We start from the raw sequence: 26,759 nt of genomic DNA on the forward strand, positions 1-26,759 counted from the left end.
CACCCCTGCCTGTAGCCCTGCTCAGAACTTTGTATTTTATTCTCAGTATGATGGGAATTGTTTGGAGGTCTGAGAGCAGAGCAGTCATGTAATTCATTTATATTAACTGTATTATGGGTATTTTTTAAATTTGTAGGCATGTCAAATAAAAAAAAATTAAGACCGATTAGGGAATGATATAAAGAAATTACTTTACTGAGAAGAAACCTAATGAGTTTCTTCATTATAAGAGAAGTCATTAAACAAATATTTCTGTGGTCTGTGCAAGAAGATATGTGCTGAAGTTGCAAAATGGGAGGATTTTAGTCAGAAATAAACATGTCTGAATTAAGATTTGGTTAATCAGGAAATTCTCAAAGGGTTGTATGATCAATCTCAGTGATGTGATTTAGGGAAAGCCTTGTCTAGAAGATAGTTTCTCAGCATCACTTTAATCCTATGACTTTTTATTACTCTTATTCCTCCCAACTCAATTTAAAAATATGTATATAAATGGATATGTTTAAAGAATTAAACCTTGAATAATTTTCTTAGTGTCCACGAAATTGAGCATAATGTCAACCAAGAGATCTCATACTGGTTGCCTGTGCGTGGAATGTTGTCCATATATGTGTTCTGTTTGGCCATCGTGGGGCTTCAAAAAGTTTGTGTCAACATTTTAAAATCAGGCAGTAGTAATCCATTTTTAAAACTGGAAGATCCAGGAATATTGGTTGTGGGCTTATATTCCCACAAAATAACAGTCCACTGAAATTGAGTTAGGGCTGCACCTTTAGTTGAGGCATGTCCTTTATGGGCCATCAGGGTGCCCACATACCTATTGACTTCCTAATCCTGTTTGCTTCACTTATATTAAATACCTGGCCCCTATAGGCACTTGAGTTTGCAGAATCTGGGTAGATTATGGACCTTCATCTCCTGATTATCCTCTTTTCTTCACCTTTTTAGGAATCCCCTATCCCAGAAGACAAAGACCGCCGATTCATCTTCTCTTATTTTCTAGCCACAGACATGATCAGTATCTTTGAGCCTCCAGTTCGAAATTCTGGCATCATTGGGGGCAAGTACCTTGGCAGGACTAAAGTTGTTAAACCATTCTCTTTGGTGGACAACCCTAGCTACTATGGCCCTGGTGACTTCTTCATTGGTGCTGTGATTGAGGGTAAGTCTAAACACAGTTCAGACTTTCATATTAGCCAAGTGAATGGATTCTTGTTAGTTGGAATTTAATTTATTTAACTCTTATAAGAAGCAATTGGGCTATATTCCAGTAGTGATAAAGATAGTATTTTTAAATACATGGTACAATGTCTTAATCTTCTTTTTATCAATTAAACTTTATTGATTGCATTTGCTAGCTATAAATGTAGACACCAAGCTTCCTAAACACTGAGCAGCTTGCTGTTTATTAGTTTATAGAGCTATTGGGAGTCATTAGTTGGGGTAACAAATGTATATCTATGAACTTATCATTGGAGGGTCAATATTACTTAACTTCTGATTGCATGAAAGAAACATAACCAAACTAAATGCATTATTACCTTCTCCCCAGTGTTTGGCCACCGGTTTGTCATCCTTGATGTTGATGAGTATGTTTTGAAATATATGGAGGGCAATGCTGCCCAATATTCACCGGAAGCACTCTTGTCAGTTCAGAACCATTTCCGAAAGCAAGAGGCTCCTGCGCCAGAATTGGAAAAGTATGTTTGACTGCCTAAGGTCCATTTTGGCTTTGGTATATATTAGGTATTCATGGAATAGTTCTTAACAATAGGTAATCACAGTTCAGACTTTCAGATTTCCCTCACCAAGTGGGAGTTTATAGACACACACAAAAGTTTCACTGGGACTATATAGAAACTAGTAATTTAAAACTTTTTCAACTTCATTTGTTTACAAATAATTATTGAATGCCTACTATATATCAGATACTGTCATTATATCCTTGAGCTTTTATTAGTAAGCAAAATAGACTAGAAGTTGCTGTCCACATGAGTTGACCTTCTAAGCAGCAAGAAAAGAGACAATAAACACAGGTAAGTATATTATACAGTATATTAGTTTCCTAGGGCTGCTGTAACAAATTGCCACAAACTTGGTGGCTTCAAACTACAGAAATTTGTTCTATCATAGTCCTGGAGACTAGAAGTCCAAAATCAGGGGCTTGTCAGGGATTGCTTCTTCTGGAAACTCAGGGACAATCCATTCCATGCCTCTGCTCTCGCTCTGGTGGCTGCTGACAATCACTGACATTCTTTGGTTTTAGCTGCATAACTCCAGTCTCTGCCTCTGTCTTCATTTGGCTTCCCTTCTGTGTGTCTGAGTATCAAATCTCCCTCTCTTTTTTCTTATAAGAATACCTGTCTTTTAGGGCCCAACCTAAGTCTAAGGTTATCTTATCTCAAGATCCTTAATTTAATTATGTCTTCAAATACCTTCATTCCAAATAAGGTCAAATTCTCAGTTTCTTGGGGGACATTTTTTTGGCAGGATCAAATATAACACTATATCAAGTAATGAAAACCATGGGGAAATGGAGCAAAATAAGAATGATAATGGTTTCTGGAGGAATGGAGGAAGGACACAATTGAATTAGGTAGGCCTCTTTGAACAGGTGACATTGATTGCACACTTGAAGGTAAAAGTAGGTAGCTATGTATCTATCTGGATAAAGAGCTTTCCAGGAAGACAAAATGGTGAGTGCAAAACCCTAGGTGATGGTATTCCTAGAGTATTCAAATAACATTGACAAAAAGTAGGCCAGTGAGTGTGCCTGGAGTGTATTGAGTGAGATAAAGAGGACTAGTAGATGAAATCAGAAAATTGACAAGGGGCCAGATCATGTAGGATCTAGTTGGTCTTTGGGAGGATGTTGGCTTTTCTTTGATTGAAATGGGAGAGTAATTGGGAAGTTCTAAACAGAGGAGTGAAAAGATTTGATATATGTTTTAAAAGGATTGTCATGGCTTTTGTGTTAAGAATAGATTAGAAGGGAGATTAGTTAAGAGAATATTGCAGTAATCCAGGCAAGAGATGATGGTACGTGGACCAGTACAGTATTGGTGGATATGGTGAGAAGTAGTCTGACTTTGGATATATTTTGAAGGCAGCACTAATAGGATTCCAGACATTATATAGGGGATGTGAGAGAAAGATAGGAGTTAAGGATGACTCCAAGTTTTTTTGGCCTGAGCAACTGGAAGGAAGGAGTTGCCATCAACTGAGTTGGGGAAGATGTTGACTGTGGGTAGAGAAACATTTTTTGTTGTGTTGTTGCAGGAGGTAGAGAGAGATCAGGATTTCAGTTTTGGATAATCTAGGATTAAGATGTCTATTAGACATCTGTTCTGGTTAAAGCTGCCAGAATGCATTATACTAGAAATGGGTAGCTTTTACAATGGGATTTATTAAATTACAATTTACAGTTTTTAGGTCACGCAAATGTCCAACTGAAGGCATCAACAGGATGATACCTGGACTCTGAAGACAGGCTGCTGACATCTGGGACACCTCCATCACATGGGAAGGCACTTTGCCAGCATCCGCTGGTGCTTCTCCCCTGGGTCTTACTGGTTTCAGCCTCTGGCTTTAGTGTCTTCCTCACTGTTTTCTGTGGGTCTTCTTTTAGCTTCTCCGGAGCTTTTCTCTAAACTTCTCTGGGCTTTTACTGTCTTTTATCCTCTTCTAAAGGACTCCAGTGGGAAGATTAAGACTTACCCTGGGGCAGGCCTCAATTGAAATAACTAATCAAAAGGTCCTACCTAAAATAGGTCTACACCCACAAGAATGGATTAAAAGAACATGATCTTTTCTGGGCACATACAGCCTCCAAACTAAACAATTTCCAAGTAGAGATGTCAAACAGGCTGTTGAATGATATATGTTTTTGGCATATAGTTGATATTTTAGGCCATAAGAGTGGATGGAATCACTAAGGAAGTCAGTGTAAATAAAGAAGAGTAGGGCTCCAAGGACTGAGTTCTGTGGTCCTCCAATACTAAAAAAATTGAGAAGAGGAGACTGAGAAGGACAGCCTGTGAGTCAGGAAGAAAACCAAGTAAGTGTGGTATCATGGATAAAAGAAATACAGGCATCCTCCCTTTGCTTGGTAATATGGGATTGTAAAAACAATTTTCCAAGCTAAAACCATGCAAAACAATCTTAATAATCATTGGGAAAATTTACTGTTGTTCTATGGTTTTAAAATATTTGTCAAAACATTTAAAAAGTCTCCTTTGGTTATAAATATGTAAGAAAATGAAAAAAATAGTAAAACATATCTTTTCAGTAGATTATAATTTAAATCATTGGAAACATTAAGAATTAAAGTGTTTAATTTCTCTGTCAGACTTATCTAAGACTGGTTTGAATAGAACTTGCCTTCTTGTTAAAATGGAATGAGCATGTTTTCTAGGTCTTAGCAAATTCTCACATTCTTTTCTACGTTTGGATCAATTACAAACATTTCATTATTTTTGCTTTTATTGTCATGAAACATCTCTGAGAATTCTTTTAACATGAAGCTTTTTGCCAGTGTACTTCCTCTGGGACATCTTCATTCTTTCCATCACAGCCACTTTCCTCATTTATGCTGATGAGTTCTCTTTCACCACATTCCTCTGGCTGCATACTCTTGAATGGCAGTAGTGTCAACATTCAACAGTCAACTATTTTCCACCATTTACATTAAAAAAAAAACGGTTTTATTCAACCATACGATCCATCCTAAGGGTACAATCAATGGCTCCTGGTATAATCACATAGTTATGCATTCACCACCACAATCTATGTAAGAGCATTCCCATTTGTGGTAGTTAGATTCAGTTGTCAACTTGGCCAGGTGAAGGCACCTAGTTCTGTTGCTGTGGACAGAGCCAATGGTACATGAACCTCATCTGTTGCTGATTACATCTGCAGTCGGCTAGGAGGCGTGCCTATTACAATGAATGACGTTTGAATTAATTGGCTGGTGTTTAAATGAGAGAGCTCAATGTAGCACAGCCCAAGTAGCTTGGCATACCTCATCTCAGCACTCGCAGCTCAGCCCAGGCCTTTGGAGATGCAGAAAGGAATCACCCTGGGGGAAAGTTGTTGGAACCCAGAGGCCTGAAGAGAAGACCAGCAGATTACCCTGAACCTTCCCATGTAAGAAAGAACCTCAGATGGAAGTTAGCTGCCTTTCCTCTGATGAACTAATGAAATAAATCCCCTTTTATTAAAAGCCAATCTGTCTCTGGTGTGTTGCATTTCAGCAGCCAGCAAATTAGAGCAGCATTTCTTCTGAAAAGAAAAGAAAAAAAAATCTGATACTCCTCCCTTATCATTGACATTTGGCTTTGGTATAGTGTATTTGTTACAATTAATGAAAGAATATTACAATATTACTGTTAACTATAGACCTGAGTTTGCATTAGTTGTATTTTTTCCCCATGTACCATCCCATTATTAACTCTTTGTAATAGTGACAGTTGTTCTAGTCCATGTAAAGCTTTCTTACATTTTATGATAAACTACCATCATCATCTGCTCTAGGTTTTGGTAAGTTATACAGTACCAGTTTTTATCCTCTAGCTTTCCTTCTGTCCACCATTTACTTTTGATTCAAATTTCACTTCCACCATTAATTGTTTTTTTGTTTCTTTGATGTAATTTCATCTTTGTTGGTGGTTTGGTTTGCAAATGCTGCCAGAATGCAATATGCCATATATGGATTGGCTTTGACAAATGGGATTTATTAGGTTATAAATTTATAGTTCTAAGGCCATTAAAATGTCCAAATTAAAGCATCAAGAAGATACTTACATTCAAGAAAAGCCAATCATGTCCGGGGTTTCTCGTCGCATGGGAAGGCACATATCAACGTCTGCTGGCCCTTTTCTCCTAAGTTGGTTTCAAAATGACTCAGCTCCTGTGGGTCCTTCCTTAGCATCTCCTGGGGCATTATGTCTGAGCTTCCTGTGTCCCTTCCAAAATCTCTCTCTCTCTTAAAGAGAGAGAATCTACCTTGAATGGGTGGGGTCATAACTCCATGGAAATAACCTACTCAATGGGTCTCACTCAATAATATATCTGCCCCCACAAGATTAGATTAGAAGAACATGACTTTTCTGGGTACATAACACATTCAAATCAGTATACTCCACCCTCTGGACCCCAAAAAGACATGTTCTTCCATATATAAAATACATTCATTCCATCACAACATCACAAAAGCCTTAAACCATTTCATAACAATACAAATACAATACAAAATAAAAAACAGTATAAAATCTCATCAAAATCAGCTACAGGCATGGTTTGTCCTAAGGCAAAATTCTCCTCTGGCTGTGGACCTGTGAAACTTAGAACAAGTTAAATACAAACGAAATACAAACGAAGGGTAGTCATAGGATAAATGTTCCCACTTCCGTAGGGAGAAATTGGAAGGAAAACAGGAGTTAAAGTTCCCGTACAGTCCCCAAAATCTGCAGGGCATGCTCCGTTAGATATTAAATTCTGAGAGTCATTTATAGAATGATGTTTTAGCCTTGTTGGGGCTTGAGAGAGCTGCAACCCCACCCTTTCTAAGGGCTTATGCAGCAGCCCTGCTCTCTGCAAACACTGGAATAAGGGTTGCCGCATTGGGGAGCTCACCTTGTTCTCGGCCCCACCCTCCTCAAGCATCTGGGTGGCACCTGAACTCTCTGCCATTTCCAGGGCACATGTGCAACCCCTTCAAAACAGTAGGGTGGTGCCCAGGGTCTTCCCAGCCACCAGGAAAAGTGCCCACCCTCTCTGAGGCCTGGGGCAGTGGTATCCAGAAAAAGAGGGTGACCAAGCTCTTCTCAATTCCCCAGGCATCTGAGAGCCCTGCGGTGGTGTCACTGTTCTTGAACATTGAGGCAGAAGGCCTGCCCTCTGCTTCTGGGATAAGGAGGTAACACAACTCCATGCTTTGCTGTTACCCAGTTTATGAACTGAATAACAGATGCACAGTGAACAATCACAAACAGACTTTGAAAGAAGTAATGATTGGTCGCTGACCATAACACATATCTATTATTTACACAGTCATCTGTGGACTGAAGAGCTAGCAGTGAAGTTTACACCTTTTGCAATTATTCAGTTAATATATGATAGTAACTGAAATTCTAACGATGCTGTTGAGGTACTGTTTTTTTTTTTTTAACCTAAATGGTGATAACTGAAATTCATGAGGAAGAGAGAGTGATTCACTCTGTCAAATGCTTTTGACAGGTCAAGCAAGATGAGGACTGAGAATTGACCCTTTATCAATATAGAGGCATTGGTGACCTTAGGAGTGGTAGGAAAACCTGACTGATGTGAATTTAAGAGAGGGTGTCAGGAGAGGAATTGGGCCAGTAGGTCTCTTTGGAGGTAGTTTTTGCAAAGTGAAGTGGAGAAATATTGCAGTAGCTGACAGCTGCAATACAATCAAGAGAATTTTGTTTTGCCTTTTTTTTAAGATAGAAAAAATTACAGTGTGTTTGTATGCTAATGAGAGTAATCCTGTAGAGAGGGAAACATTGCTAGTGTGGGAGACAGAGGAAGAATTGCTGGAGTAGGTAAGAGGGGATGGGATGGCATTTAGTATACAAGTGGAGAAATTGGCAATACATAGAAGCACCAATCATTCATCTAGGGCAGAAGTTTCCAAATTTCTTGGTCTTGGGGCACCTTTATACTCTTAATTAATTAGGACCCCAAAGAATTTTTGTTTACATGGTTTATATCTATTGATATTTACTATATTAGAAATTATGTTTCTAAGATATTATAAAAAATATTTGTTAATTTATTTTAAAAGAACCATAATAAACCCATTTCATGTTAACACAAATAACATTTTTAGCGGAATAACTATATTTTTCCAAACAACAACAACAAAAATAATGAGAAGAGTAGCATTTTTATTTTTTTACATTTTTGCAAATCTCTTTAATGTCCAACCTGATAGAAGATAGCTGCATTTTCATATCTGGCTCAGTATTCAGTCTGTTGTGATATCACTCATCATGTAACCTTTGGAAAACTCCCCTGGGTGCTTGTGAGAAAACAAGAGTAAAAAGGTAAATAAGACGTAGTGTTATTATAAAAGTAGTTTTGACCATCTGGGCCCCAAAAGCATCTTGGGTACTTCCAGGGATCCAGGAGTTTGAGAACCTTGATACTTGGTAACAGGCAGAGGATTTGGGTGTGAATGCTGATGGATGGGTAGATATGATTGTGGTGTGGTGGTGGGTAGATGGGGGTCGTCTTCTGATTGTTTCATTATATTCAGTGTAGTAGTGCAATAGGAAGAATGAGGATGGGCAGAAGATTTTGGAAATTATGAGGAGAAGTAGTTGTGAAATGCTTATTTTTATTGAATATAATTAAAGGAATATAAAAGTAAAATGAAAATAAAGATATAGCATTATTTTATCTACTACTGAGAAATAAAAAACTTGCCAATTGATATTCACCATCGAATACAAGATATACCTAATTCCAGAGATGTTTAAAATGTGAAAAAGTTTGAGAACTAATGAAATATAGCAGCTGTCCAGAAATGTGGGTGAGTGAATGACTATAGAAGCACAGTGTGATGGCCTAGGCAGCATTCAGGAACTTGAGATTCATAGCCGTACATATAATTCAAGTACTTTTCAAAAGTTTTTTTTTCTGTAATTTTCCCATGTGTGTGCAGATACACACACTGGAAAATTACTTTGGCATACTGCCAGCAAAATCATCTTTTTTCCCCCTATATTTAGCAATAAGAAAAAGATATCATTGAAGCCCTTAGAATGAGACACCAGTAAAAATAAAATGAAATTCAAATTCAGGATTAAGAGATTCATAAAATGAAATTTAAATTCAGGGTTAAGAGATTCATAGCTATCCTCATTTTGATCCTCACCTTCCCTCTGTTCTCTTGTAATGGGCAGAGAAACAAGTGAAAGAAAATGCTTGAAGATGTTATAAACCCAAGTGGCACACTTTCTATGTCTTCTGGCTATTCTGTTTTTGGCTCCTAATTCTACCCATCAGATAAAAAACCCCATTCTAAGGAAATGCAAGTCCTTTACTTGAGTAATGAAAAGAGATTCTGAGTACTTGTAATTCCTGAGTACTTTTTTATGTCAAGTGTCAGTTATAAACTTGGAGTTAGCTTTTTGTTTTCTCTGAACCAGAAAATTAGACTAGCGTATCGTTAACTAACTATTCATTTCATCCTGAAGTTCTTTTGAGGTTTTAGATCCTTATTGCAATATATCAAACTCAGACTTAAGGATATGGTCATAAACCCGCCCCTCTACACAAATCTATATATGTGAGTAGCATATATAAACACACGCATATTCATGTATACTATTCTTGTTCTTTTTTTTTTTTTTTTTTAAAGGGAAACATCTTTAAACATTTTCTTGTTTTATTATATTTTGTTTGTTTGTTTGTTTTTTTACATGGGCTGGGGCCGGGAATCGAACCGGGGTCCTCCGGCATGGCAGGCAAGCACTCTTGCCCGCTGAACCACCGCGGCCCGCCTCTTGTTCTTTTAACATGCCCATTTGTGCTTTTCAGTTTCAAAAGGATCCTTCTTTCTTGCTCAATGATCCTTTTAATCTTCTCTTTTTCACTTCTATATAGAGGTCTCCAAATATTCTCATTTCTTTTTTCATTTTCTTTAAGCCCCAAGCTTTTCACATTTGCTTTGGAATTGGTCTCATATATGAGAGTAAATCATCTAGTGTACACTTATTTAATTTTCCCACCTTTCACCTTAGGATGTTTCTGGACTATCACCCATCTTCTCTTTATCTTCTTTTGTCAGAAATAAGTTGCCCCCTATTTCTCCAAATTTAATTCTTTTATTTTAGCTTGTAACCTCCTCCTTCTTGACTGTTCCAGAACTTGGCAAATAGCCTTCATAAATTGCTTTCTTGAAAGTCATCACTGTTCTCAAATCTAATGGTCTCTTCTCATCTATTCATTAATTCGCCACTATTTGAGCTTGCACCATGTACCAGACCTAATCATCAATGTTTAGGCAAATACATGAGAGTAGGGAGTTCATAGTCTAGAGAAGGGGTCAGCAAACTTGTTCTGTAAAGGGGCAGATAGTAAGCTTTGCGAGCCATACCATCTGTTGCAGCTACTCAAATCTGTGATTATAGTGTGAAAGCAGCATGACAACACTTAAATGAATAGATTTGGCTGTTAAAATTAAACCTTATTTACAAATACAGGCAACAGGCTGATGGGTTTGTGGGCCATGGATTGCTGACTTCTTAGTCTAGTGTTTCGTCTTTTTTTTTTTTTTTTAAATCTAGATACAGTATTGATCGCTCTTTACTATCCCCTTTTTGAAATTTCCTCTCTACCTCTCTGAAAGCCCATGCTTTGTATCTTTTTCCTACCCTATCTATCAGGTCAGTATTTCTCAAGGTCCTGTTTTTGGCCTTCTTGTTTGCCTTCTCTAAACTCCTCTGACAGTTGCCATCTTATCTCATATTGTCTAAATGAGTCATTCTCCATCCTGACCATTCTCCTGAATCATACCTACATTCCTGTGTATCTTCATTTAGCTGAACCACCAACACTTCACACTTTGTAGAACTAAAAATGAAACCATTGTCATGTTCAGCTTTGCAGCCCACCTGCTCTTTATTCCTTATTTCTGTTTATCTGTCTCATAAAGTTGAAATAACAACTAATTATGATAACATATGGAAAGTACCAGCATAGTATCTGGTTCACAGAAAGCAATCAATACATGTTAATTTCCCCTCTTTCTTTAAATGACATTAGTGCCCCATTTTCCTTGATTTGAAACATTAGAGATATTTTTGACCCCTTCAATTTTGTACCACATCCAAATAAGCTACTAAGTTCATTAGTTTTATTCTACAATCTCTCTCTTTTTTTTCTTTTTTTTTTGCCTCTAACTTGTTTTCCTTCTCATCCTTACTTTCTAATGTAAAGAACTCTATTAGTTAGGAGTTGCATTTTCCTGTTACATAATAACAGGAAAAGCAAATAATCATTAGCTTAACTAAATGGAGGTTTTATGTTCCTCATGTAATACAAAGTCTGGAAGTTAGCAATTCAGGGCTGACTTCTATCAGGGACCTGACTTCTATCTCTCTTCTCAGACATCCTTAGCAAACAGCCTTTGTCCTCATGCTTTTCACTCTGTGGCTACAAAATGAATGTCCTATCTCCAGCATTGCATCTATATTCCTATATTCCAGGAAGAAGGGGAAATGGCCAAAGAACCAATCTTACTATGTCTTTCCTATTTTTGAAGGGCTTTCCCAGAAGCTCCATCTAGTAACTTTTGCTTATGTCTTATTGGCTGGGCCAATCACATGACTACTCCAAATGAAATAAAGGCTCAAATATGAAGAAGGAGAAAATGGATATTGGGCAAGTAACCACCGGGGTCTGCCATACTCCCATTTCTGTTTATCAAGACTCTTCTACAATAGCTCCTAACTCATTTTCCCACCCACCCCCCTCTCTTTCTTAAACCCATATTACACACTATTGCCAGACCAAATATCCTGGAATTTGACTTTGAATTCATCATACCACTTTTAAGAAGGGGCTGTCACTTAAAAATAAAAGTCTGAAGTTCTTAGTCTGGTATTCAAGACCCATCACAATGTAGCTCCCAGTGACCCTCTTTCCTGGAGTTCTAGCCCACCTTTCCACACCACTCTGCTCTCAAGACAGGCAAGTTTATTATCTCACCCTCAAACATGCCTTTCTTCATGCTTTTTCTTAGGCAATACCTTTGTTTCCTTCTGCACGTCCAAGCCCTCACAGATGTGAGGCCTAGGTCACATGCTACTTCCTCATTTGGCACTTACTAGTCCTCCCATCCTCTGCAACTCTTTTAAATGGCACTGGTCAATTTTTCCCTTCTGTTAGGGATTTTAAGTCTGTGTTTTACCAACCCTATTGGAGAGCAAGCTCCTCACAGGATCCTTGTCATATTCAACAGGTTATTCTACTCCTCTGCAAAAGCTGACATTGAGCCTTACATGTTCAATCAAGAGCTGTTAGATTAGTGAATGAATATTTCTACAGAACTGCTAAAAGAATTTTGTTAAACGCTAACATTTATTGCATGTCTGCTATGTGTCAGGCACTAAGTGCTTTATATATAATAACTCATTTAATTCTCACAACCTCTATGAAAGTGGCTTCCCTTAAAAACTCTCAGATAAAGAAACTGAGCCTCAGAGTGGTAGGCTGTTTACTCAAGATCATGCAGCCTCAAGTGGCAAAGCTGAGACTTTGAATCATGCAGTCAGATTCCAGAGCCCATGCTACAAATGCTATTACTATGCCTCTCACCAGAAAAATAGCATCAGGATAGCCGAGTTGTTCTTCAGAAAAGACTTCTGACAACCTGAAACCCTCAGGGCAAGTGATTCTCTGCACTAACAGGTTTGCCTTCCTTGGGGCAAGTGGTGATTCTGGTTCATGGATCAAGAGCTAAGGTCAGGCTGGGCAGTGGATACTGACTCTTTGCAATTGAAATAACCACACTTTAAAGTTCTGACACGTTGGTATCGAAGAATTAGGTCTATCACTAAAAAGAAGTACCACAGGAAAGAAGGAACAGGATCACGAACTGTTTGTTTTTTAAGAAAACAGTGACTTCCACTCAGTACTTGCTAAGTGGAGGACTTTGCCAGGGTGCATATAGCAAAATATAAGAGCAGACTGAAAACTGATGTCTCTTACCTATGGGAAATTAGGTTGTAAAATTTACATTTGCCTTTATGGAAAAAGAGGTGGGGCACAGGAGGGCTTGGCACAGAGTTCTCTCTAGCATGTTGGGAGACTTCTCTGTGAACCTCAGCTACCTCCCATTCTATAGTCCCTGTTGGGGATAACCAGCTAGTCCCTGCATTCCTTTGTTTACCCATGAGAACAAAGGACTCATGGGACTAGCAGCTCTTCTACTGAGCAGCCTTGGCTTGAGCCTGGCAATAAACAAAGTTGGGGCTGTAACTTTGGCTTGTGGCTTAAAAGGTACTACCTGTTGCATTCTTTCTGTAAATTTACTCCATCTTGCTCAAAGGCAGCAGATGCCATGGGTATTTTCTCTATCATGCAAAGGGGGGATGGGTATCTAGCTTCTTCAGGGAAAGAGGAATTATCCTGTTTCCCAAAGTGATTGTGTGATCACATTTTAACTTTGTTCCATGGCTCTAACTTCTGGGAATATATGGAAGATTGGGATTTGACTGCTTTCTGCCACTAAAATAGCTCCCCAGTAGTCATTCAAAATTTAGTATATATGATTATAGTCACACCATAGATTAACATCTTCTGCTTCTATAATAAATAATGCCCAAAACATTTAGATACTGGGTTTTTTTAATAACAAATTTTATTGTTCATGTCTAACTATAAAAGTACCACGTGTCCAGAATTTAAAAAATCAGGGAGGGAAAATTTAGGAAACACAAATAGAAATCAGCAAAATGATTTTTAAACAACCCGAAGATGACTACTTCTAATATTTTTGTTTTTTTATATGCATATAAAATAAGAAATTCTGTAATATTATTTTATCAGCTCTTTTTACTTGATTGTATATCATGAACTATCCTGGGTAGTAATGATCATTTAATTTTTTGAGAGGTATTACATTCACGTGGATCATATATATGTGAAGGCACTAGTGAAAAGTTTTGCTCCCACCTAGTTCTCACTCTCCACTCCCCATGGGTAACTTCCTCCTGCATTAGTCTTTTGACTATCTTTCCCAAATTTCTTTACATAATATAATTTAAATATATATTCTTATTCCCCACACAACTTTTACACTGAAGGTAGCATTCTTTATGTACTTCTGTGCTTTGCTTGTCTCACTAACAATATCTTTCTAGTCTTATCTGAAGCATTGTCAATGGCAGCACTATCATATTATCTGATTATAGTGTGAATTATTTAGGCAATTCCCTGTTGTTGCTGTTGTTGTTGTTGACATTTAGGCTGGGTGGAAATAGCCTTATGGATGTATCTTTGTATACCACCCAGGATTATTTCCTTAGGGTTGAGTAGTTGAAATTCTCTGCTGGGCTTTTATTTCATGTTTCCAAATTGTTCCAGAAAGGTTATTCCACTTTACACCTCCCCCAACAAGCGTTAACAGTAGGTAAAAAGGGAAAATAACTAAAAGTATATTTGGAATAGTGAGCCTTTTGAACACTGTATACAAGAAGAAATAAGCAGAGAAACACTGTGGTGGATTGATCATCTTGAAGGTACAGAAGGAGAGGGATTCAGTGAAAGGTGGTTGGGAATGCTTGAAGGAGTGAGGTATGAGTTCTGTTCTGGCCTCTGACATGATGTCTGGGATGAACCCCACGGTCTTAAAGTTTGTTTCCTCATCATTGGAAAAGGGAAGAGTGCTCACTTTGATCTATTTGGGCCACATTTTGTTCCCAAAGTATTTAGGTAGGTGAAACTTGAGGAAGTCTTTTTCAGCTCTAAAATTCTTTAATTTTCTCAACATGCCTTTATGTTCAGAGTAAATAAAATTTAGTCTTCTACAAATTGTGACTGTGTTCTGAAGGAAAAATCTTCTTCCTAATGCTCTGGGTTCCTAATCTCCCTTCATTTCAGTAAACTGAGCCTGAATTTCTCACCCATTACTTCCATAGAGGGCCTCTCATAAAATTCAGAGTGAGTGAGAGAGGGAATGTTAAAACTACAAGAGATTCCTGGCTGAATGGTTATAATACAAAAAAAAAAACAAACACCCCAAACCCTCAGACATTAAATTTACATTTAAATGGTGTAACATTGACCTGCAACAACATTAAGAGACAATCATGTGACTGTCACTAACAGCAAACTTGGGATAGTGGTGATGTTAGCTTTTGCTCTTTGCGGTGCAGTGATTTAGCAGATGGCAGAAAGGGAGCCTGAGCAGTTCAAACACTAATGTGGAGATCAGGCATCAGTCAGCCCATGCAGGGAGATGTTTAGTTAATGGGCAGGTTCAGGGTCAAAGCTGTTTGCATTAGAAGCGTCCCTGTCTTCACCAACTGAGACCTTTGGTCACTGAGATAAGATTCGTCACAAATAAAAACCATGTCCGGTCATTTCCTTCCTTTCTCTACAGCAAGCAAACTGAAGAGCCTCCAAGCACTCAGGAACTGGAGGCATTAATAGACATGATCCAGAAGCAACTGAAAGATCATTCATGTAAAGAAAATATTCAAGACGCATTTCAAGTTTATGACAAGGAAGCTTCAGGATTTGTGGACAGGGAGATGTTCTTTAAAATCTGTGAATCTCTTAATGTCCCAATTGATGACTCCTTGGTTAAGGAGGTCAGTACAAGGTTTGATTGGAAAGGTTGAGCTCCAAAGGCACATGTGTATTTTTTTTTTTTTACTATTATTATTATTTTTTTCTCTATATTAACATTCTCTATCTTTTTCTGTTGTTTTGCTAGTTCTTTTCCTAAATCGATGCAAATGTACTAAGAAATGATCATGCATCTATGTGATGATGTTAAGAATTACTGATTGCATATGTAGAATGGAATGATTTGTATTTTGTTTTAACTGGGGTTATTTGGGGTGTTCAAATCAGATCTCCTATCCTGATTGTGGAATTTCCCTGTTTCTAGGATTGGCATATATATATATATATATATATTGTTTTTTTATTTTTGGGGGGGGATTGGCATATTTTTTAAATTGCTATCTTAGGACAGGAAACATAATCTCTTTTTAAGTGGGCTTTGGGCTAGAGAGCACAGACTGGTTGGTAGACCAAGATGTCAAGGCTGGAAGAGGGAAGCAGAGGTGAATTCTGGAGGGGCAATTGCCAAGGGAACACTCAAAGAGAAGCTGATTGAGCAGGACAGCCTTTGATGCCCTTTAAGCAGTACCCATGGCAGCCCATCAATAGGGCTAGTCTGGAAGAAAGTGAGAACTGCCCAGGGGCAGTGGTGTCTGCTCAATAAGGGTAGCAGTCAACTGCAAATGTAGGAAGGGCATGGAAATTGTTCTCCCAGAATTTTCATAAGAGTGATTGAAGAGTGTGCTCTGTACCCCTTCTCATTAAACCCCCCTCTCACCAGGGTTACCCTGGAAGTTAGAACAAAATCTCTCCCACAGTTGCCAGTAAGACTTGGCTTATTATCATTGAGACATTCTCGATGTCTAAGGCACTGAAGACTTTCATAAAGATTTTTGGGGAAAAGAGATGCTCAAAAGTTAAGCCTCATTTAGGGAAAGTTTTTGTTTAGGGCTATAGAACCATCAGTTGGAGACAAGGATTTTTTCATAGACAGGAACAACTGGTAGGAATGGGGGAGAGCAGATAGAAGGGTATTGTTCATATGGCCAAACACCCATTTAGCTTCTCAGACCTCAGACTGGCAGCATGCCAGCATTTGATTCTCAAGTTCTTTGCTCCATCTGTGACATGGCATGAGAAAGAGGAACAGCAGCTCGTGGAAAGTGGGGGAGGAGGGATGGGCAGGGTAGATTTGTGCATGTCTTACCAAGTGCCTATTACCACTCATGGGTTCTAAGGGGGAAGATTTGAGTGATGACATAGCTAGGTTCTTCTGTTAGGCTATGATAACAGGAACCTACTCTTTTAAATCTTACTCCATGTAGCCTATGTGGACAGTTTTGTATTTGGATATAAAAACAATTAGAAGTACTTGAAGATGACAGCACTGTTTGTAAATACAGATGGCCTGAAAATTTGAGCAGGCCATTTACTCCATCTGTGTTTTGGTCTCAAGCGTAAAATGGGGATAATATTTTGACCTATCAGGTTCATAGCACTGTTTCAGAATCAACTGAGGACATAAAAACTGAATTGGGGGCAGGCCACAGTGGCTTAGCAGGCAGCATTCTTGTCTGCCATGCCAGGGACCTGGGTTCAATTCCCAGTGCCTGCCCATGCAAAAAAAAAAAACTGAATTGGCATACAGACATCCAGAATCATTATGCATTAGCACTCTGCAGTTAAGCTGAAGGCAGCCCTGGCTGTTGTCTCACTATTCTTTGCTCTCTTTTGCAGTTAATCAGGATGTGCTCTCATGAAGACGGCAGGATCAACTACTACAACTTTGTTCGTGCTTTCTCAAACTGACCTGACCAATGAGAGAATGCAAGATGATTTTTTTAGGTTGGACTTACACTTTGAAGTATACCTTGTATTCTTCCTAGGGCTCCTGAGTTCTATTTCTTTTTTGGTTCTGACATTTCACTACTACTGAAGCCTAAATTAAATAGAATCTTATAGAATCAAAGATTGGTGCCTTTTTTGGGGATAAGAGTGGAGAATGATTAAGAGCAGGAGGAATGATAGAATTTGCTAGGAGAAGCATCACTTGGGGTATTGAAAATAGGCACACAGTACTGGCTGTTGGCGCTGGCCACCCTGTAACCTCCAACCCACTCCTGCCACTTGTCCTTCTGTCCCATGTTCTTCAAACTATGATACCAGACCCATTAGTAGACCTGCATTTTAAAAAATGGAATAGAGTAGAATAGAAAATATCAGAGTAGGTATGTATTGTTCCATGAAACTTGTCATTACAATTGTGTGTGCTTTACTGGGTTATGATATAAAATATATTTCTTGATAAGAGTAGGAAAAAAAAGATATAAAAATGATGTTTTTAGAGAACCTGGTCTTGAGATAGGAGGGAAAAGATGAGTACCAGCTCCTGGTGATCAAATATGTGTGGACTGCTTCCTAGAACCAAGGCTGCTCCTTAGTTGGTATCAGTCACCAGTTTCATCTTGACAAATACTAATGCAAATTCCTCCATGCTACCCAAAATGTGGTATAAAGGAAGATGGGGTTACTTAGGATACAGGATGCCTGGGCATCTCTGAACCACTGGAAGACTTCCCTTGGTTTTTCCTTTCCTGATGAGCTACCTATCATAGCTTATTAAAGGTGCATAAATGTATTATCTTAACTCTCTTTTTTCCTGCCCCAGATTGATTATCTCAGGAAGAACATTTCCCCCCACATTATGTTATTCTTAACTGTCTAAAAAGTCTCATTTTCAAGTATTTGAAAAGTCCATTTCAGTCTAAAATAAAAATACTAACATTTGTCCTTCTTCCTCCAGCTCTATCCTGCCCCAGACTTGGAAGCCTACGGTGTGTGTGTGTGTGTGTGTGTGTGTGTGTGTGTGTATGTTAGGGGCAGTGGGTGTAGTAAGTTTCTCCTTCTTTCTTTCTCCCTTGCTCCCTCATTCCCTACTTTACTTCCTTTATTCCTTTCTCCCTTCCTTTCTTTCCCCTCTTCTTCCTTCCGTTTATCATCACTTCTTTCCATCTTCTGTTGCTTTACCCCATTCAGTCATGCTGATGTTTCTTGTAGGATCTGGGAAGGGATAGAGGTTGGAAACCAGAGGAAAGGAGCAGTCCTACTTCTGTGGTTGGTAAGGTTGTAATCTATAGTCACAGCCATCTGAATGATATTTGCCCAAAGGCTGGCTCATTCTTTCTCCCAGGGTACCTTTTTGTGTGTTCTTAGGAGACCTGGACAGAAAACCTCCCATGCACCATTCTTCAATGCAAATGGTCCGGTCTCTAACTGATTGTCAAAAGTTCCCCTGGCCTCAGCTCTAACAGTACACTCTACCCAGGCTCCTCCTCATCCTCTCAGGAGGTCCCTTTGGGTGGGGACCCTTTATGGATAACCTGACTTTCCAAGATTGCCTTCTCTGTTGTGTGTTATGCTTTTTCCTTGAGATTGTTTTAGGTAAGAATCAGGCACCCCAAATCTTGTGCTTTCCAAACTCCAGGGTACACATGTCAAGCCCTGAGAGGGTCTCTTCAAGCAACCTCTGAGTGTGTCAACCTTGAGCCCTTTCAAGAAATCCAGGACATTTCTGGGGTGTTCACACTCACTGTTGCCATCTATTAGTTTATACAAGGCAGCAAAGTGGTAGGAACAAAAGTCAGAACAACCCTTTTCTCCTGCTGAATCTTGAATGGCAGTGGAACCATAAATGTCACCAATTATCTGACGCTACAGTCACAGCTGGTATACATCTAGAGTCCTGAACTCAAGTGATAGAAGAAAGCTGAGCATTAGCTTGCAGTAAGCAATACTGTGGGAAGAAGTCACTTTGAATTAGCCCCTAGGGAGTTAAGACAGAAAGCAAAAAATGAGTATTACCTGTTAACATTTGCGGTGGAGGTACATTATTAGCTGTAGCTGTCAGATCTAACTTAAGGACATGTATAAGATTGCTTAGAGTAGCTCACAGAAATAGGGTGAACAAAATCTGCCTTGTGACATTTTACTTTCCCACTATCAATGAATCAGTGTTCCTATTTCTCCACATCCTCTCTAACATTTATTTTCCATTTTAAAAATAGTAGTCATTAAAAAAAAATAAAAGAACATTTTAGGGGCAGGCCATGGTGGCTCAGTGGTAGAATTCTCACCTGCCATGCCAGAGACCCAGGTTTGATTCCTAGTGCCTGTCCATGAAAAAAAAAAATAGTAGTCATTCTAGTGGCACTCATTCATTGTTGGTGAGAAAGTGAAATGGTGCAGCCGCTGTGGGAAACAGTTTGATGGTTCCTTAGCAAGTTACCACATAATCCAGCAATCCCACTTCAAGGTATTATACCCCAAAGAACTGAAAGCAGGGTCTCAAACAGATATTCACACACTGATGCTCAGAGTAATGTTATTCATAATTGCCAAGATTGAAGCAACCCAAATGTCCATCACATAATGTGGCATATACATACAATGGAATATTATTCAACCATAACAAAGCATAAAATTTTGAAATATACTATAACACAGATGAGCTTGAAGACATTCATGCTGGGTGAAATAAGCCAGACACAAAAGGACAAATATTGTATGATCTCACTTATATGAAATAACTAGAATAAGCAAGTTAATAGTCTAAAACTTGAATACAGGTTATTAGGGGTCAAGGTAGGGGTAAGCACTGGGGAGTTAAAAGCTTAATTGGTACAGTTTCTGTTTGGGGTGATGGAAGAGTTTTGGTAATATGTAGTGGCAGTGGGCGCACACCATTGTGAACATAATTAATACCACTGAATTATATATTTTAAAGTCGTTAAAATGGGAAATTTCAGGTTGTATATGTTACCAGAATAAAAATTTTAAAAACCATAAAACAGTACAACACAGAGTGAACCCTAATGTAAAATATGGACAGTAGTTAATAGTATACTTATAATAGCACTGTTATATCAGATGTAACAAAGGTAATACACTAATGCAAAATATTAATAGGGAAAACTGTGTGAGGTAGAGTGAATATGGGGATGCTATACTTTTTGTATGATTTTTCTGTAAACCTACACTGTTCTGAAAAGAAAAAAAATCTGCCCTGTGGGTGAAGAATGGCAGTGACTTAGCCACTGTTCACAGACTCGGGCCAGTATTCTGTCTGCACCAAGAGGTGACCTTGAAAAAACCATCCAATTAGGGGTGTATCATACCCATATCTTTAGATTTCAATGAGTCGTGTTTGGGAACAAAAGATAGAAAAAACTTCTTTAAATGTTGTTTCCAGAGAATCAAAGGTTTCTTGGGTGAGCCACTCTTGAACATCACACTAACACATAGGTATGAACATGTTCTTTATATAAAAAAAATCAATTTATTGAGTAATTTATTTGTACCATGAACTTAGCAGCCACTATTTCTAAATCTCATGCCCCAAATACTCCACACACCCAGAAAAAAATAAAAAAGAAGGTACAAAACCTCTTGAACAGAGATGAGCATCAAAAAGGTTAAGTGCTCAAGGTCACCTAGTTTCTCATGGCAGAGCAGGGATGAACACCAAGTCTGCACCAAAGTTTCCCATTAGTACACCTCACCTTCAATAAGTAAATGCTTCCTGTTTAATTCTTACACTGTGTGTCCTTGGCTAACTGCCACCTGCAATGGCACTCATCCCCTCAGCTCTCTCTTGAGGATGGTTCTGGAAAACTTGGCAGACAGCTGCAGCAGAACTTCCAGCAAAAGCAGGCCATCTGACACTACCCACCACTTTTAGCAATACCTGGATATCTTCTATTCAGCACTTACAATAAATATTTGGTGGCTTTTATATACAAACACCCCCATCTCTTCCAAGCCGAATGACCTCATAATATAGTAGACATCAAGAATGGTGTGCTTCCTTCTGGGACTTCCTACCCATAAACCCCATGTCAAGAAAATCTCTATTTCCTTTTATAGTTTACTGTTGTAGACTCAAATAACACACATTGCTATATAGCACCTGAGAGTAAGTGACTTCTTCATCCTTAACTCTAAGTCCAAAATTCACTGCACCATAATGAACAAGCACATTTCAAAAGATATACATGAAATGACTACTATAGCAAGAAATATTAGAAAGTAGGGCTAAAATTGAGGCAAACTCATATTTTCAAGTAAAAACAAATGTAAACTTCTATATTTGAAAACATTACTATATAAAAGTATGCCAAGGAATTACATCAGACAATTATACTGATAATTCTATGCCTTTTATTCAGTTATTTCAGAAAATATTCGTTGACCATTTGTTTCAAAATGTACGTTTTAAAAAATCCATACAAAACTGTAGTTTGTTTCAAAACCAGACAGAAACAGTGGAAAAAGGATTTTGAAAAAAGTTTACCAAAAGTAAAAAGACCCCCCCCCCCAAAAAACCAACAAAAAACCAAAAACTCTTTTACATGAAAGCATAAATACGGCAGGTACAAATTTTCCTTGAGTTCCTGTTGAAATTTGGTCCATAACATGAACAGGCTAAAGTAGAAAAACAAAAAAGACAATTTGTCCACATTTGCATTGAGTTGCTCAGGGCACCAGCAGCCTCAGCTCATCCTTCAGATGTTGGTTAAAACAGAGGAACTGAAAAATGAGGTTTATAGTCTCATCATATAAACACTCGAATTTGTACCCAACGAAATGGTGGTACTATCCCAGCTAGACATCAGGTGGATGGGGCTACCCATGCATGGCTGATTCTAAGAAAAATCTCCCTCCTCCCCGCACGAATAAGAAACTCCGGAATGCTTTCAGGCAGAGGGATGGCGATGCCGCCATACCAGGGGCACAGGGTAGAGCTTGTTCTTCGACGCTGACTTATTAATGCCCCAGGAGGAGGATCTTTTTTTTCCTTTTCAACAGGTTTAAAAAATACATATCAACTTACAAGGTGATGCTACATGTTCTACTACAGAGCCACAGACACCCAGGATTATGAGAATGGCATTTCTTCAGTATTTAGGTGTGAACTACCCCTTCCTAGGGGTCCATCTCTCCCCCACTGCAGGGCGTTGTAAGGGCAGAAAGGCCTGGGTAAAAGACCACAGGCAGGGAGAGTTATTGCACAACCCGGAAGAGCAAGAAAAAGTAAGGTAGGCAAGGGGCGAGGGGCTGCTGCTAACACAGGGGTAACACTGAATCAGGAGCTAGAAAGATCCCAGCAACAGCCAGAACTAGGCATGCTGTACAATGCGTATCTGAGTTAACACTTTGTGACTGGAAAGTAAAACACCTTTGTAATAAAAACTTTGGGTCGAATGAGAACAGAGTAGATGAAGAGGCTATGGTAAAGATGTCTTATTTTTTTAAACACGGAGGAGACTGGAAGAGGGACCAGAAGCCAGGGAGCTTCAGGCTACTACACTTCACTTAAGAGGCAGAGGCACAGGTACCTTGATGGGCCATATCACATGCTTCTGCAGCTAACAAGCCTGGCCAGCAGAGAACTTAAAACAAGGGAGACACCAGAAACAAAACAGAACACAGGACACCCTAACACAATGGGGGGAGAGGCCATGACAAATGAGGCAAAACCACTACAATCCATGTCCCTTTTTAAAATACAACTGTACTGAGGTACTGTGTCCTTGGCTGCACATGAGAACCAGCTGGGGGCTGGCCATACAGTACGAGTGAAGGCTGGAAGACTACATGGTAAAAGCAAGGCACTTTTTACACAGAGTAAGGATCTGCTTAGGACAAAAACTCTGCAGGGGTTGCCCAGCACAGCAGGAGAGAATTCAGAGCCAGCCAGTCTGAATGCTTTTCTTCCTCAGGGTTCTGCTGATCCCAGCAACTTTCCTAAAAGAGCAAATGGCTGGGAGGTGAGGAGCTTTAGGGTAGGGGAATGAAGTCTTTTTCCAGGGTTTGGGGGAGGTGGAGTTAATATGCCAGAACTAGAGTGTCCAGTGAGAAGTCGGTAAAGGCTTTCTCTGTGGACCAACTATGGCTGGAGAGGGATTCTATTTAGATTTGCAAGTGATCAGACAACTATCTAATACTCCAGTAAGACTGAACTAAAGGTTAAAAGACCAGTAATCCCCACAGTCCCCTCTTGAGGAGCAGAGAGCTAGGAAGGCAGAGTGAAGACAGACTGACTACTGAGAGTCCTCCCGACTCGCATGCCTCCAGCACACTTGTCTGTTAGTGGAAAACAAAGGTCTTAGAAGATCAAGAATTGAAGTGTCTTCATTTGTACACTGAAGTCTTTAGGCTGGGGGTGGGGAGGGGTTGGGGGTTGGATATACTCAGACTTCCCAACCTGCACTCACCTGACATCTAGGAAAGCAAACCAGGGAGGCCGAGGAATATGAAGGAAATCTAAAACCAAGGCCATCCCAGCCACACAGTGGTTGGCAAACCACTTTCATTTTAAAAAGCATCCATGGACTATAGCTTAATGTTGGGAGATCTTGAGAGGGTGGGCACTCTGCCCTTATCCCTTATTTCCCACTTAGATAAAAAGGACAAGGGGTATTAAGGAAGGTCCTAAAAGAAAACCTGAACACATAAACTCCTGGGGCACCAAACCCACACTTCAGAGGTTTTCAGGGTCCAAAGGGTTTCAGTCAAGAGAAGCATATGCAAAGGTGACCAGAGCACAGGGATCCTTTGGTAGTTTAAATACTGGTAAATTCTGCCTTGAGGAAGAAAAAGAAAAGGTTCGCAGCAACCATTAAGATCTGGTGGCTCAGAAACAAGCAGATTAAGAAGTGCTTGGCTCTCCTCCTGGTTCAGCCTAAGACCCCCCGCCCCCAAACCATTCATTTAAACTCAGTAGCTCACCCTGCTTTCAAAAGGAACACGTTCAGTATATTAATAGTGCAGCTTTCAGAGTCCTGGATGATAACCTTCCCCACCACTGAGCCTCCAAGGAAGGTAACAGACAGCACGGGATCTCCCATTCCACCAAGACGGCCTCCCTCTTCCACCACTGCCAGCCCCGCGGCTTCCCTGCACACAGAAGAAAGGCAGCAGTTGCTGAGGTAGATTAGCACCCATTCACCCTACTCTTGGCAGGTGGCTGGGAAGCCAGGCCTCAAATTTGGAGGTATCTGGCAGGGCCGTCAAAGGTAGTTTGGCACTTTGTTCAGGGACCAGAGAGAATACGTAAAGCTGAAGAAAAGTAGCCCAAGTAGCCAAACTGGGATAAGCCAGCCCAACAAGCTCTCATGGGGTGAAGTGGAATCAAATTAAATCAGCCTCTGGCAATGTGGTTTGAGCCAACCCACCAAAAACGTGGCTCCACTCTGATATAAATATACGAGGGGAGCTGGTGGGGTGAAAGCCCCCTACAATTACCTTCTAACCGTACCCCCCTCCTAACCAAATCATCCCTGAAGCCCAAGCTGATAAGATGCCAGCCTTAGTCATGGTCTCAGGGTTTTGGGTTTTTGTTTTTTTTTAACATAGCAAAAAAGATTGTACTAACTCCCATCACTGATCAAACTCTCAGGAATTTCCCTTAGGAAACACAGCCCAGGTTGACCCTAGTCATTGGGTCTGTGGTCCAACATATAAACACACTGTATGGGCAGTGGCAGGAGCTTGCAGGGGTCTTAGGGTACAGGGAAGACATGTCCTCTCTGACACCTAGGTGTCCTGGGGCACAGTGATGAAAACTTACACACGTGAGAATGGAGGCGGCCTGATGTCAGGACCGCAGCTACTCAGTTCACCACTACGTCCCCAGTATCAAGCACATACGGCAAGCAGACCCTACAGAGCTACTGAAGGCATGGGCCAGCACATTAACCTGGATGCAACTGAGAAAGGCAGCCACCTGCAGGAAACTGGCAAGGCCCAGCAGAGAACCAGGATGGGCATCTACGCTAACAGGGGAGGAAGGCAGGCTTGGGTGGCTGCTGGCTAGACATTCCCTCCAAGACTGCTCAGGTAGGGAGAGTGAACTCAATTACAACCTGCACCAGGGGTGCCTGAAATGCTATGGGGCTCTGGATCAGCTCTGTTTAGCTGATACCAAATTCACCCTTGGTGAACTTACTATTCCACAGAGAGGGAGGGATAGAAGAAATGTATATTTTCTAAAACACTGTTCTGCTTCCTAAGGACAATCAAAAACATCCAAGGGCATCTTCCGACTTCTGCAACCTTACCTAGACAGATATGAGGGCCTACAATGATCTTAGGAAACAAATTCCTCACAGGTAAGCTAAAATCTACCTGTATGCATATGACTTGGAGATGGGGAGTTGCCTTGATGAAAACACCCATCTTGCCATTTATGGACAAAAACCCAAGGTTTGATTTCTATTGTGATGCCAGGAAGAATACCAGGATATCAAAAGACACTAACATTTCTGTACCTAACAGGCACTGCTCCCCATCACCTTGGCACAGAATTGGGAATTCTTAATTAGAACCTTTTAAAGCCTAACTCCTTCTAGGAGCCCTCAAAAGGGACCATAAGGAGTCAGAGGCCTTGTCCTTTGGTGGAAGGGAGGGAAAAGAATATGTGAGGAGGGCAAAAGATGCCTACTGACACAGCTGCATCTGCTCATCCAACCAGAAGTGTGATTCTGAGTCAGTCCTGGTTTTATACAGTCTAAAATGCTGTAGGTGTTCCCAACAAACTTCAGATGTGACGACAACAATAATTCCAAAAAAACACTCAACAGAGGGTGGGAAGCCCAGGTGACCCTCCCCAGAGCCCCAACGGTCTGGCATGAGGCAGAGCCCTTGAAGCTTAGTGTTCCTGCAGTTAGAGAGATGAAGTCAAGATGGCAAGTTTGGCTCCTGACAAGGTTGGCTGGTTCTGGGAGTCTAGGACCAGCATATCCTGGTCAGTTTTGTTAACTGCTGTTTGGTTTGGTTTTGAATGCTGGTGAATTGGTTGAAAAAGCAACTGGAGCTGGCATGGCTAAAGAAAGGCCTGGGTCGACTTCTCCATCATTGTTGCCGCTGTTACCTTTTCAGAAGGACCTGCTGCCTGGTATGCTTTGCTCTTGCTCTAGACAGTGGGAAGACTTGTCCTCCATCGACATCCCTAACAGAGCGACTGCAGGCTGGTTTCCAGCACATGACCAGCTGCTGGTAAGCTCTCTTGGGCCGTGGGACCCGACACAGTGAACACCATCCTTCTGGACTGCATCGTCACGTCCCACAGCCAAATGCCTTGGCATTGCAAACTAGCAGTGGCACTGCTGTGCCTCAAGATGGTGCCTGCAGAACTGGAATCATACATCTCGTCAGTTTTTCAGCACCAAGGAGATTATGATCCAAGAGGGGCAGACTCTTCTCTTCTTGCCCAAGCCACACCAAGACTGCCAAGGGCCCTGCTACTTGCCCCCGGTGGAGGCTCCTTGGCATGATGCTTCCAGCATTTCAGAGGTCCTGGGGACTGAAGCCGGGTGTTGGATGGACAATATTGCAATCTCAGCTCCCTCCCATTGTAAAAATCAGACACAGAAAAA

At 40.2% G+C, this 26,759-nt stretch overlaps 1 protein-coding gene across 2 annotated transcripts in view; it reads left to right on the forward strand.

Annotated features, from left to right (window-relative positions):
* The window catches only part of EFHC1 (EF-hand domain containing 1), a 78,052-nt gene extending 60,740 nt beyond the window's left edge, over positions 1-17,312 (forward strand). The window contains exons 8-11 of one of the 2 annotated variants that reach the window (XM_077162060.1): positions 949-1,162; positions 1,553-1,700; positions 15,137-15,347; positions 17,062-17,311. In XM_077162060.1, coding sequence (XP_077018175.1) covers positions 949-1,162; positions 1,553-1,700; positions 15,137-15,347; positions 17,062-17,133 — 645 coding nt within the window. In that variant the 3' untranslated portion in view covers positions 17,134-17,311. Of the gene's footprint in view, positions 1-948; positions 1,163-1,552; positions 1,701-15,136; positions 15,348-17,061 lie in introns of both variants that reach the window. The other variant, XM_077162061.1, reaches the window with a different exon arrangement.
* The last annotated feature ends 9,447 nt before the right edge of the window (positions 17,313-26,759 follow it).

Source organism: Tamandua tetradactyla, chromosome 5 (genome assembly GCF_023851605.1).
Source record: "Tamandua tetradactyla isolate mTamTet1 chromosome 5, mTamTet1.pri, whole genome shotgun sequence".
Classification (NCBI taxonomy): domain Eukaryota; kingdom Metazoa; phylum Chordata; class Mammalia; order Pilosa; family Myrmecophagidae; genus Tamandua; species Tamandua tetradactyla.